We start from the raw sequence: 12477 nt of genomic DNA, 5'->3' as shown, positions 1-12477 counted from the left end.
GGACATGTCAAAGTATTTACAAGTTTAGAACAATTTAAAATAAGCTAATTCGTACACACATATATTTACAGACTTCTAGTTAGACACAATCATTAGATTTACTACTGATATACAATACTTTTTTTACAAATAACATATTAAATAATGTAATTCCACTCATATCGCATTATCAGTCACTGCACACACTATACACACATTGTTTCATAACACCACACACACACACACACACACACACACACACACACACTGGTGATTTCTGGGCCATTTTCTGCACCGTAACTTCCCATTTGCTATCCTGAAAAACTGAGTCAACATCCCTCCTTAATGAGTGAGATGTTGAGCTCAGAAAGAGTAAGAGGTGTTAGTGTTGTGTTATGCATAGCTTGGGGGTAAATATTTACAGAAAACGAAAAAAGAAGGAAAAAAACATAGTATGGCTCTTTTCGGGAATTAATAATTGTGTTCATATTTTATGCATTTGTTCCCCAAAAAAGAATGCCATAGCTAAAAATTGAGTGTACATATTAATAGTATGTAACTAAAAGACACTGCATGTTACACACTGATGATAGGTTCTAGGGGCATAACATGCTGATGACATTCTGTTTGCAAGTACCTTTGTGTGTTCACACCACTTCAATTGAGAATCAATATTCATTCCTAGAAATTTTGCATTTGTTACACAGGCTATAGAGGTGTCATCTATATTTAATTTAACATTGTCATTTTTCCTCTTCAAACTGAAATTCATGGCATTAGTTTTCTTTATGCTCAATGTCACTTTGTTGCATATTGACCAGTCATAAACTTCCTTGAGAGTTTCGTTTGCTTTCTCTGCCAGAAGTTCTCTTGTTTCCTCAGCGATTATAATATTGTTATCTTCAGCAAAGAGAATGTTTTCACCATGAGTAACACTACTGGGAAAGTCATTGATGTATATCAGGAATAGTATTGGTCCGAATATGTTACCTTGCGGAACCCTTATATTAATGCATTTTGGTTCTGATAAGTGTTTTACTAGAAGTTTAGATCTATCTGCGTATGTGTTATCTCTACTCTTTGTACCCTATCCGCTAGGTAAGATCGAAGCAAGTCATAAGCTACTCCTCTTATTCCTAATGCTTCTAATGTATTTAATAGAATCTTGTGGTCGACTGTATCAAATGCCTCAGAAAGATCCAAAAGTATGCCTGTGACACACTCATCTTCATCAAGAGCATCATGTACAACTTGTGAATTCTAATATGGATGACTCCAAATTTTTGCCACTGCAGAAACCAAACTGTGATTCACTTAAAAATTTGTATGTATTCAGGTAATTCATTAATCTGTCTTTCATAACTGCTTCTATTATTTTTGAGAATGGTGACAGTAGGGAAATGGGATGGTAATTTTCTATGTCTTCTGCATTACCTTTCTTAAGCAAAGGTACAACTCTTGCCTGTTTTAACTGCTCTGGAAATGTCCCTGATGTGAAGGAATCATTTATTATATTTGTTAAGGGGCCTTATATAATCCCCATGCATTGTTTCAGTACACACATTGGTACTTCATCTAAGCCTACTGAATTTTTATTTTTTATTTTTTGAGCAGATTTATTGACTTCATTCTCTTTGGTTGTTAAGAAACATCATTGTATTTAGTGCAACATTATTTATAAGTGTTATATTTGCTTTGGGGAATTTTTGCTGTAACTTCTCTGCAATTCTTGAAAAATACTCATTTACCTAGTTTTCTAAGTGTTGTGGGTCATTTATTACCTTATCCCCCTCCCTTAGACGTAGGCCTATGTTATTCTGCATTTGTTTGCCTCTCCCTGTTTCCTTTTTCATAAAGTCCCAGACTGCTTTGCTGTTATTCTCTGCATTATATATTATTTTGTCATTAATTAACTTTTTGCAGCAGTCAGCACTTTCCCTAAGATCTTTTTGTATCTATGATAAAAGTTTAAGAATTCTGGACCATTGCAAATCTTTTTCATGGAACTGAGGCATTTAAGTGTTTGGGAGGACTTCTTAATAGCTGCTGTTATCCATCTGTTTTTGTGAGATGTTGATACAGACATACATACTTTTGGAAATGCTATTTCAAAGTTTGATTTAAACCATGTGGAGAATTTAGAGAATTTCATATTCATATTGGTTTTCTTATACACTTCATCCCAGCTTTATTTTTCTAGTTCTGAAAAATCTTTTAAATTGATTTCTGATATATGTCGTTTGTAGGCTTGTAGTTTAGGGAATGATTCAATGCCTGAATTTACTGTTGTTATTTGACAGAGATGGTCTGATAGTCCGAGATATTTTACAGCTACATCACATTTTTCCTGTCCATATTTGTGGCCACATGTTCAATCACTGATGCAGTCACTGTAGTAACCCTTGTTGCACTATTGACCAATAGGGACATGCCAAAACTTTGAAGGATATTTATGAGGGTGCTGCTGGATTCATTTATGATATTAGTGTTGATGTTAATGTCCCCACACAGAATTATGTTGACCTTCGTACTTGTTACTTTATCTAGAACTCCTGTTAATTTATTGAAAAAAGTGTCCACACTTCCACTGGGAGATCTATACACTCATAAAATGATTAATTTCTTGGTGATACCAAGCCCTGTTAATTCTATACCTGATATTTCAAAGTGTTTGTCTGAGGTCATATCTTGATTTGAACTGTGTTCCCTTCCTGATATAAAAGCATGATCCTCCACCCCTTGAACTAGTCTGCAGTAAGAGTTTGCCATTTCATACAATGATAATACTACATGTTGGATTTCTGTGTCCCTACACCAGTGCTCAGTAATACAAACTACTGTGCAGTTCAAAGATTGGAGCTCAACTTCTGATAGTTGTATTTTATTTTTTATTGATTGCATGTTTTGATGGAGGATTGTTAAGTCTGTGAAATGTTCCATGTTACTTCTTTCCAATGGTTTGTTTTTCTTTGTGACATATGGTATACGTGATATTTGAGGTGTTAAAATCTGTCTTGTGAGTGGTTGTTTCAGTATTTTTTAAAGTGCTGGAGATACTCTTTAGGCAGGAGAACCTGTTGTCTGGATTTATCCTAAAAAATACCTACTTTTCCTACCTATGACAACAGGTATTTGACCATGTGTGGCCTGAGATCCACCCCCTACACTTTCATGAATCAGCTGTACCAATCTTCCCCTAGAACTTAGAACTACTTAAACCTAACTAACCTAAGGACATCACACACATCCATGCCCGAGGTAGGATTCGAACCTGCGACAGTAGCGGTCACGCGGTCCCAGGATGTAGCGCCTAGAACCACACAGCTATCCCGGCCGGCACCTGATATTTGGTATTCTGGAGTTAACTCTGTCCGTTATCGGGATAAAGTTTCCCTAACTAGTTTTACGCAAATACTGTGATGGTTCCTTTATCTAGGTCACAGCCCACCAGCTGTCCATCCTCATAAAAACATAATTATATTCTGTCCGTGTATATTTTTTGAGCTACCAGTACCGTTTTTTCATTATTATTACGATTAAAAAATAAATCCAATGTCACTATGAGATGATTCCTGAATGAATAAATAAATCTAGATGCCTAACTTAAAACTAGATACTGAATCAAAACGTCTAAATATCGGTACCTTTCCTTATACGCAAAATAACCGACGACTCCATTCTCAGTATTATAAACACACGCCGCAACTGCAATGCCTAGCTTGGCATCTTGTCACCTGTCACCATGGCAACAGCACAACAAGTGGCAGGTGTGCCATAATACGAACATTTTGTACATCTGATATTTGTCTAATTGTATTCGTATTTTATCTCAAAGCACAGAAGTATCTATAATCTAAGCATTTTACCATTGGCTTAAGTGCTCAATTTTTTTTCGGTTTGTAAATCATCAACATTTTGGCTATTTATAAAAGGACAATACACACTTGGTGGATGTGGGTTTCAAAACATACCACAATTGGTTCGTTCAAGCAGCTGTCTGAGAACTACCTTAAAGCGCTAGAAACAGAAGTTACCACGCATGCGCAGCAACGATGACGTAAAACTCATGTTTCCTTTGCTTATACTTGGACGAAGTCATAGGTATTACGTCGAGATAGTAAAAGCATTCAGCAAAATGTGTTACGAGAGCTGCTAATGCAGGTCGTAAATTACTTACGAATGGGTGAGAGTGTATTTCAGTATTTGCTGAGAAAAGTGGCTTCTCATATTACAAAAGAGAATACTCTTTTGAGAAGATTTACGTGCAGAAGACAGGCAAACTATGACACTGGGATTTCTTGACATAGGAGAGAGCTACTCTAGTTTACAACACAGCACTCGAATATCACATTGCACATTAACCAAAATAATTCCAGAAAGGTGTGAAGCGATGTATAAAGCACTGAAGGGGCAATGTATGAATGTAAATAAATGTTTAGTAGGCCTACACTACATGGGCAATAAGAACTATTTTTATTTTTGAATAATGGAATTAGAGTTCCAACAACTACAAAATTAATAAAAAGTACGAAACAAATGAAGCGCTTTTTAACTTGTGGCATCTAGAGTTTAAGGATAAACAAAGTGGAATGGAACGCTAAGAATGATTTTTTTTATTTTCTATTCTCTATTCCGGCTTGCTGGAAAGCTGCCTGGATGTTTCCAGATGTAGAGATGGATGCCTGTAGCTGTGATTATGGACACGAAGTCGCCTGCAGCATATTCCACTTGCCCATCAACACACAATTAATAGCATGCACTGTGCCCCTTGCTCAGCCCCAATCTTGCCGAGGCAAGTTTATTAAAAATATCGACTTACTCCATAGATGAACATCATAAACTGGTAAATAAATAAATAAACCATTTATTACCTCCATTAAATAAACACATTACAGATTCGTCAAATAGCTGTAGCGGTGTTGTTGTTGTTATGGTCTTCAGTCCGAAGACTGGTTTGATGCAGCTCTCTATGCTACTCTGTCCTGTGCAAGATTCGTCATCTCCCAGTACCTACTGCAACCTACATCCTTCTGAATCTGCTTAGTGTATTCATCTCTTGGTCTCCTTCTACGATTTTTACCCTCCACGCTGCCCTCCAATACTAAATTGGTGATCCCTTGGTGCCTCAACACATGTCCTACCAACCGATCCCTTCTTCTGGTCAAAATGTGCCACAAACTTCTCTTCTCCCCAATCCTATTCAATACTTCCTCATTAGTGATGTGATCTACCCATCTAATCTTCAGCATTCTTCTGTAGCACCACATTTCGGAAGCTTCTATTCTCTTCTTGTCCAAACTATTTATCGTCCACGTTTCACTTCCATACATGGCTACACTCCACACAAATACTTTCAGAAATGACTTCCTGACACTTAAATCTATACTCGATGTTAACAAATTTCTCTTCTTCAGAAACGATTTCCTTGCCATTGCCAGTCTACATTTTATATCCTCTCTACTTCGACCATCATCAGTTATTTTGCTCCCCAAATAGCAAAATTGCTTTACTACTTAAAGTCTCTCATTTCCTAATCTAATTCCCTCGGCATCACTGGACTTAATTCGACTACATTCCATTATCCTCGTTTTGCTTTTGTTGATGTTCATCTTATACCCTCCTTTCAAGACACTACCCATTCCATTCAACTGCTCTTTCAAGTCCTTTTTCTGTCTCTGACAGAATTACGATGTCATCGACGAACCTCAAAGTTTTTATTTCTTCTCCATGGATTTTAATACCTACTCCGAATTTTTCTTTTGTTGCGGTACCACCGCTCAAAGCGGTTTCATTTCACATTGCAGTGAGCAGAAGACAAACGACTCTTATGATCAAATATACGACAAGGCCCTAGATTTGACCATGTTTATTTGACGACTGGCAACATTTGACAAAGTTCCCTATTACACCATCAAATTGCTCTGACATAAATTTTTGACATATCAACTTTGACAAGGAAATTTAATAGTGTAATACCGGCCTGAAACGTTTCTTGTCCTATTTCTGGTTTGGTTCCCGCGCGTAGTGATGGTTGAACGCCTGACTTGTGTAATACCAGCAACTGCGTACTGTGTTGGAAAGTTGTGTCGGAAGATACGCAAACATTCCTCGGCAGATGGCCACTTCATAACGACTCCTAACTAAACCACTAACGAAATAAGCCACTCTTTAATCTGTCTGCTACGTCTCTAAAACTTGCCACTTCGTGGTCGGCAAACCACAGAAGATCCGAGTGTGCAGTAGTGGAAGCAGCTTCCCATTTCCCCCAGCCTGATACATATAATGCGAGAATTCCTGAATTTTTCATTAAGCTCTCCTGCCACATGATGCCGCACACGAAAATGTTCCATAAATTCAGTGTCGCTGTACTGCGGTATCACATTTGAACGACTTAAGTAGGGTGACCATACGTCCCAATTAATCGGGATTGTCCCGTTTTTTGAGGCTCAAAAATTTGTCCCGACTTTTTTTGAAACAAGCAATTTGTCTCGATTTTCAAGGATTATTTTCAGACATTTACAACGTGGTTAAAATATTTTCAGAGTGTCGATTTTATAAACTATCAATTGAAACCGACATTCCGTATGTTGGTACCCCCTGAACATGTACAGCTTAAGCACTATAATTATTGCGTCCTCTTATTTTCTTTCCTATTGCTTGCCATTGTTGTCAGCACTCAGTTTCGTGAAGTGCTAGCACGTCGTGGCGATGCCGAAACAAAAATCAAAGTTTTCGGAAGAGCTTCAGAGGAAATTTCCTTGCTTCACTGCCATAGACAATGACTGTTCAGCAAAATGTAACGTATGTAACTGTGCTGTATCCGTGTCTCATGGTGGTGCTGCAGATCTCAGAGAAACACAGGAAGAATCTTCGATCGGCAGGTTCCTCGCAAGAAATGACGAGATATTTTGTAACTTCAAATACACAGGAACAGAAAAACGTAGCTGTAGCAGAAGGAAGCCTGTCATTCCATGTTGTTAAACACCTCCAAAGCTATCGTTCTAATGACTCCAGTGTTCAACTAAACAAAAAATTATTTCCTGATTCTAAGATTGCAGCTGGCGGCTACACGGGTAACGGAGGCTGTGTGGCGTGGGCTGGGCGGTTTTTTTAGGTTAGAAGGCCTCGGGAAAGTACGGGGTGGGCTGCAATCTCAAAGTGTGCATGGCAAATACAGGACGTGCTTGGATCAAGGAACAGTCGGAATTGTAGTTGTAAATTGACAAGTAGTTGTGCTGGAAAAGTCCATGAGCTACAAGCGCTAATAGAAAGCTCAGAAGCTGAAATAGTTATAGGTACAGAAAGCTGGCTAAAGCCTGAAATAAGTTCTGCAGAAATTTTTACGAAGTCTCGGACGGTGTTCAGCAAAGATAGATTAGGCAGAATTGGTGGTGGAGTGTTTGTGTCTGTCAGTAGTGGTTTATCTTGTAGTGAAGTCGAAGTAGATACTCCGCGCGAATTGGTATGCGTGGAGGTTATACTTTAACAGCCGAACTAAGTTAATTATTGGCTCCTTCTACCGACCCCCAGACTCCCATGATATAGTTGCTGGCCGGGCGCGGTGGTCTAGCGGTTCTGGCGCTGCAGTCCGGAACCGCGGGACTGCTACGGTCGCAGGTTCGAATCCTGCCTCTGGCATGGGTGTGTGTGATGTCCTTAGGTTAGTTAGGTTTAAGTAGTTCTAAGTTCTAGGGGACTTATGACCTAAGCTGTTGAGTCCCATAGTGCTCAGAGCCATTTGAACCATATAATTGCTGAACAGTTCAGAGAAAATTTGAGTCTCGTAACAAATAAATACCCCACTCATACGGTTATAGTTGGTGGGTACTTCAACCTTCCGTCGATATGTTGGCAAAAATAATTGTTCAAGACCGGTGGTGGGCAGAAAACATCTTCCGAGATTGTCCTAAATGCTTTCTCCGAAAATTATTTCGAGCAGTTAGTCCACGAACCCATGCAAATTGTAAATGGTTGCGAAAACACACTTGACCTCTTAGCCACAAACAATCCAGAGCTAATAGAGAGCATCATGACTGATACAGGGATTAGTGATCACAAAGTCGTTGTAGCTAGCCTCAATACCGTTTCTTCCAAATCCACCAGAAACAAACGCAAAATAATTTTATGTAAAAAAGCGGATAAAGTGTCACTAGAAGCCTTCCTCAGAGACAATATCCATTCCTTCCGAACTGACTATGCAAATGTAGACGAGATGTGGCTCAGATTCAAAGATATAGTAGCAACAGCAATTGAGAGATTCATACCTCATAAACTGGTAAGAGAGGGAACTGATCCCCCATGGTACACAAAACAGGTCCGAACGCTGTTGCAGAGGCAACGGAAAAAGCATGCGAAGTTCAGAAGAACGCGAAATCCCGAAGATTGGCTAAAATTTACAGCCGCACGAAATTTGGCACGGACTTCAATGCGAGATGCCTTTAATAGGTTCCACAACGAAACATTGTCTCGAAATTTGGTAGAAAATCCGAAGAAATTCTGGTCGTATGTAAAGTACACAAGCGGCAAGACGCAGTCAATACCTTCGCTGCGCAGTGCCGATGGTACTGTTACCGACGACTGTGCCGCTAAAGCGGAGTTATTGAACGCAGTTTTCCGAAATTCTTTCACCAGGGAAGACGAATGGAATATTCCAGAATTTGAATCACGAACAGCTGCTAGCATGAGTTTCTTAGAAGTAGATACCTTAGGGGTTGCGAAGCAACTCAAATCGCTTGATACGGGCAAGTCTTCAGGTCCAGATTGTATACCGATTAGGTTCCTTTCAGATTACGCTGATACAATAGCTCCCTACTTAGCAATCATATACAACCGCTCGCTCACCGATAGATCTGTACCTACAGATTGGAAAACTGCGCAGGTCGCACCAGTGTTTAAGGGTAGTAGGAGTAATCCATCGAACTACAGACCTATATCATTGACGTCGGTTTGCAGTAGGGTTTTGGAGCATATACTGTATTCAAACATAATGAATCACCTCGAGGGGAACGATCTATTGATACGTAATCAGCATGGTTTCAGAAAACATCGTTCTTGTGCAACGCAGCTAGCTCTTTATTCGCACGAAGTAATGGCCACTATCGACAGGGGATCTCAAGTTTGTTGTGGGTTGGCAGGAGAGCCAACCCCGTGTTATTAGAGGAAGCCGAAAGGCACGCGTTTTAGCTCACGCAGGCTGGCGTGAGGTCTGGAGCAGGACAAGGAAATTAGACTTTAGAAAAAACGGACGTAGCTGGTGGAATACTTAACTTTAATCCATAAATGGTGAACATCGCTCTTGACGGTACATTATTCATAATCTCAATAGTAACTGGTAATGGCGCCTTGCTAGGTCGTAGCAAATGACGTAGCTGAAGGCTATGCTAACTATCGTCTCGGCAAATGAGAGCGTATTTTGTCAGTGAACCATCGCTAGCAAAGTCGGTTGTACAACTGGGGCAAGTGCTAGGAAGTCTCTCTAGACCTGCCGTGTGGCGGCGCTCGGTCTGCAATCACTGATAGTGGCGACACGCGGATCCGACGTATACTAACGGACCGCGGCCGATTTAAAGGCTACCACCTAGCAAGTGTGGTGTCTGGCGGTGACACCGCAGAGTTGATTCCGTATTTCTAGAATTCCGGAAAGCTTTCGACACCGTTCCTCACAAGCGACTTCTAATCAAGCTGCGGGCCTATGGGGTATCGTCTCAGTTGTGCGACTGGATTCGTGATTTCCTGTCAGGAAGGTCGCAGTTCGTAGTAATAGACGGCAAGTCATCGAGTAAAACTGAAGTGATATCAGGTGTTCCCCAGGGAAGCGTCCTGGGACCTCTGCTGTTCCTGATCTATATAAATGACCTGGGTGGCAATCTGAGCAGTTCTCTTAGGTTGTTCGCAGATGATGATGTAATTTACCGTCTAGTAAGGTCATCCAAAGGCCAGTATCAGTTGCAAAGCGATTTAGAAAAGATCGCTGTATGGTGTGGCAGGTGGCAGTTGACGCTAAATAACGAAAAGTGTGAGGTGATCCACATGAGTTCCAAAAGAAATCCGTTGGAATTCGATTAGTCGATAAATAGTACAATTCTCAAGGCTGTCAATTCAACTAAGTACCTGGGTGTTAAAATTACGAACAACTTCAGTTGGAAAGACCACATAGATAATATTGTGGGGAAGGCGAGCCAAAGGTAGCGTTTCATTGGCAGGACACTTAGAAGATGCAACAAGTCCACTAAAGAGACAGCTTACACTACACTCGTTCGTCCTCTGTTAGAATATTGCTGGGCGGTGTGGGATCCTTACCAGGTGGGATTGAAGGAGGACATCGAAAGGGTGCAAAAAAGGGCAGCTCGTTTTGTATTATCACATAATAGGGGAGAGAGTGTGGCAGATATGATATGCGAGTTGGGATGGAAGTCATTAAAGCAAAGACGTTTTTCGTCGCAGCGAGATCTATTTACGAAATTTCAGTCACCAACTTTCTCTTCCGAATGCGAAAATATTTTGTTGAGCCCAACCTACATAGGTAGGAATGATCATCAAAATAAAATAAGAGAAATCAGAGCTCGAACAGGAAGGTTTAGGTGTTCGTTTTTCCCGCGCGCTGTTCGGGAGTGGAATAGTAGAGATATGGTATGATTGTGGTTCAATGAACCCTCTGCCAAGCACTAAAATGTGAATTGCAGAGTAATCATGTAGATGTAGATGCAGATGTAGATGTGTGGAAGAACAAAGTGTGAGCAATTATCAACAATGTTATAGCTCCGAATTCCTAGAAACAGGCAATAGCTGCTGTAAACAGTGCAAAATACTTTTCAGTATCTACTGATGCTAGCAACCATGGGCATCAGAAAATTTTTCCTGTGATAGTTCAGTATTTTTCTGTAAGTGAGGGTGGACTTCACACGAAATTGCTTGATCTTGATGAATTGCAGAACGAAAAGTCCGAAACAAATTCCAATTATCTTTCTCATGTTATACAGTCATTCAGTATCATCTCAAAGGGTGTTGCATTTGGTTGTTGACAATACTAACTGTAATTTTGGGGGGTTAATGAAGAAAGCGGGTAATAATGTTTTCACACATCTGAAAGAAAAATTAAAAAACTCTAACATTGTTGGCATAGGTTGTCCAGCACATGTTGTTCATAACACACTTCAAAGTGTTTGTGATGTTTTACCTGTTGACATTGACTGCATTGTCATGAAGTTGTATAACCATTTTCATATTTTTTCTATTCATGTTGCAGAACTCACTGAATTCTGTGAATCTGTTGGTGTCACTTACAAAAATTTACTTTCCTTTTCCAAAACAAGGTGGCTTTCATTATTGCCAGCCATAGAAAGGATCTTGAAAATGTATGAGCCTTTGAAATCTTACTTTTTGTCACAGTCTAACTCAAAGTGCCCTGCAATCTTAAAGATTTTTTTCAGTGATCCTATAAATGAATGTTATTTACTTTTGGTACATTCACAAATGAGTGTTTTCCTACAATTTATTCTGAGCATTGAGAAACAGAATAATTCCATATGTGAAGTATTAGCAGTCTTAAATAATGCTTTGACAAGTCTAAATTCAAGGAAACATGAACATTTTGTACCACTAAGTGTAAAAAAACTGCTGGATGATTGTGATGACCAGTCTGTTAAGAAATTTGACATAGCAGTATCAACATTTATAATGCTTCAGTAGACTATTTATCCTCATGGTTACAGGGAATAGCTGAGTTTTCTGTATTCTCATGGATGATGCTCACAGAACCACCAGAATGGTCAGTAGTTGAAAATACTTTAATGTGGCTAAATGAAAAGGGCATTCTAGTACATGACAGCCTCTTATTTGATGAAATAGTTCATATACAGTCATTTGTAAAACAACAAGTGGAAACAGACAGTGAAGAATGGAATCAGTTGATGGCATATGAAAAACAGTGCAGGTTTTTCAGATCTTGCCAGTGTAATGAACAGTTCAGAGAATCGCCTAATATAGCGCAGTACTTCTTTTCACTCCCTGCCCACAATGCAAATAATGAAAGAGTTTTCAGCTTACTATCGTCGCAGTGGACAGATAAGAGGAATAGATTTACGGTGAGGAGCATTAAGTGTATTTTACTGACCTGTTTAAACTTCAGTAAATACAGTTGCACTGACTTCTATTCATACGTATTAGGCAAACCTGAGATGCTGAATGAAATTTCATCTTCGAAGAAATATGATTGCAGTGTGGAATCCACAAAACCATAAATTCCTTGTGTTCACTAAGAACTTTTTTTGTAGTGATTGTTACTGTATGTCTTTCTACATTCTGTGTTATAAATGTTACATTTGTTAATAAGTAAATTTCTGAAAACTTGAAATGTACTTCTTTACAGTCTTTCCATTATTTTTTTTTGGTTTTGTACATACATACACACACGCGTACACACACACACACACACACACACACACACACACACACACACACACACACACAAATATCAGTGAAGGCTATATTTGCAGAGGA

General features: G+C 39.4%; 1 protein-coding gene across 2 annotated transcripts in view; it reads right to left on the bottom strand.

Annotated features, from left to right (window-relative positions):
• The window catches only part of LOC126092383 (centrosomal protein of 120 kDa-like), a 185848-nt gene extending 182111 nt beyond the window's left edge, over positions 1–3737 (bottom strand). For both annotated transcript variants that reach the window (XM_049907947.1, XM_049907946.1), the window contains exon 1: positions 3624–3737. In XM_049907947.1, coding sequence (XP_049763904.1) covers positions 3624–3657 — 34 coding nt within the window. In that variant the 5' untranslated portion in view covers positions 3658–3737. The remainder of the gene's footprint in view (positions 1–3623) is intronic.
• Between the last annotated feature and the right edge of the window lie 8740 nt (positions 3738–12477).

The sequence above is a fragment of the Schistocerca cancellata genome, chromosome 7 (genome assembly GCF_023864275.1).
Source record: "Schistocerca cancellata isolate TAMUIC-IGC-003103 chromosome 7, iqSchCanc2.1, whole genome shotgun sequence".
NCBI lineage: Eukaryota > Metazoa > Arthropoda > Insecta > Orthoptera > Acrididae > Schistocerca > Schistocerca cancellata.
This window is presented reverse-complemented; position numbering and strand designations above follow the sequence as displayed.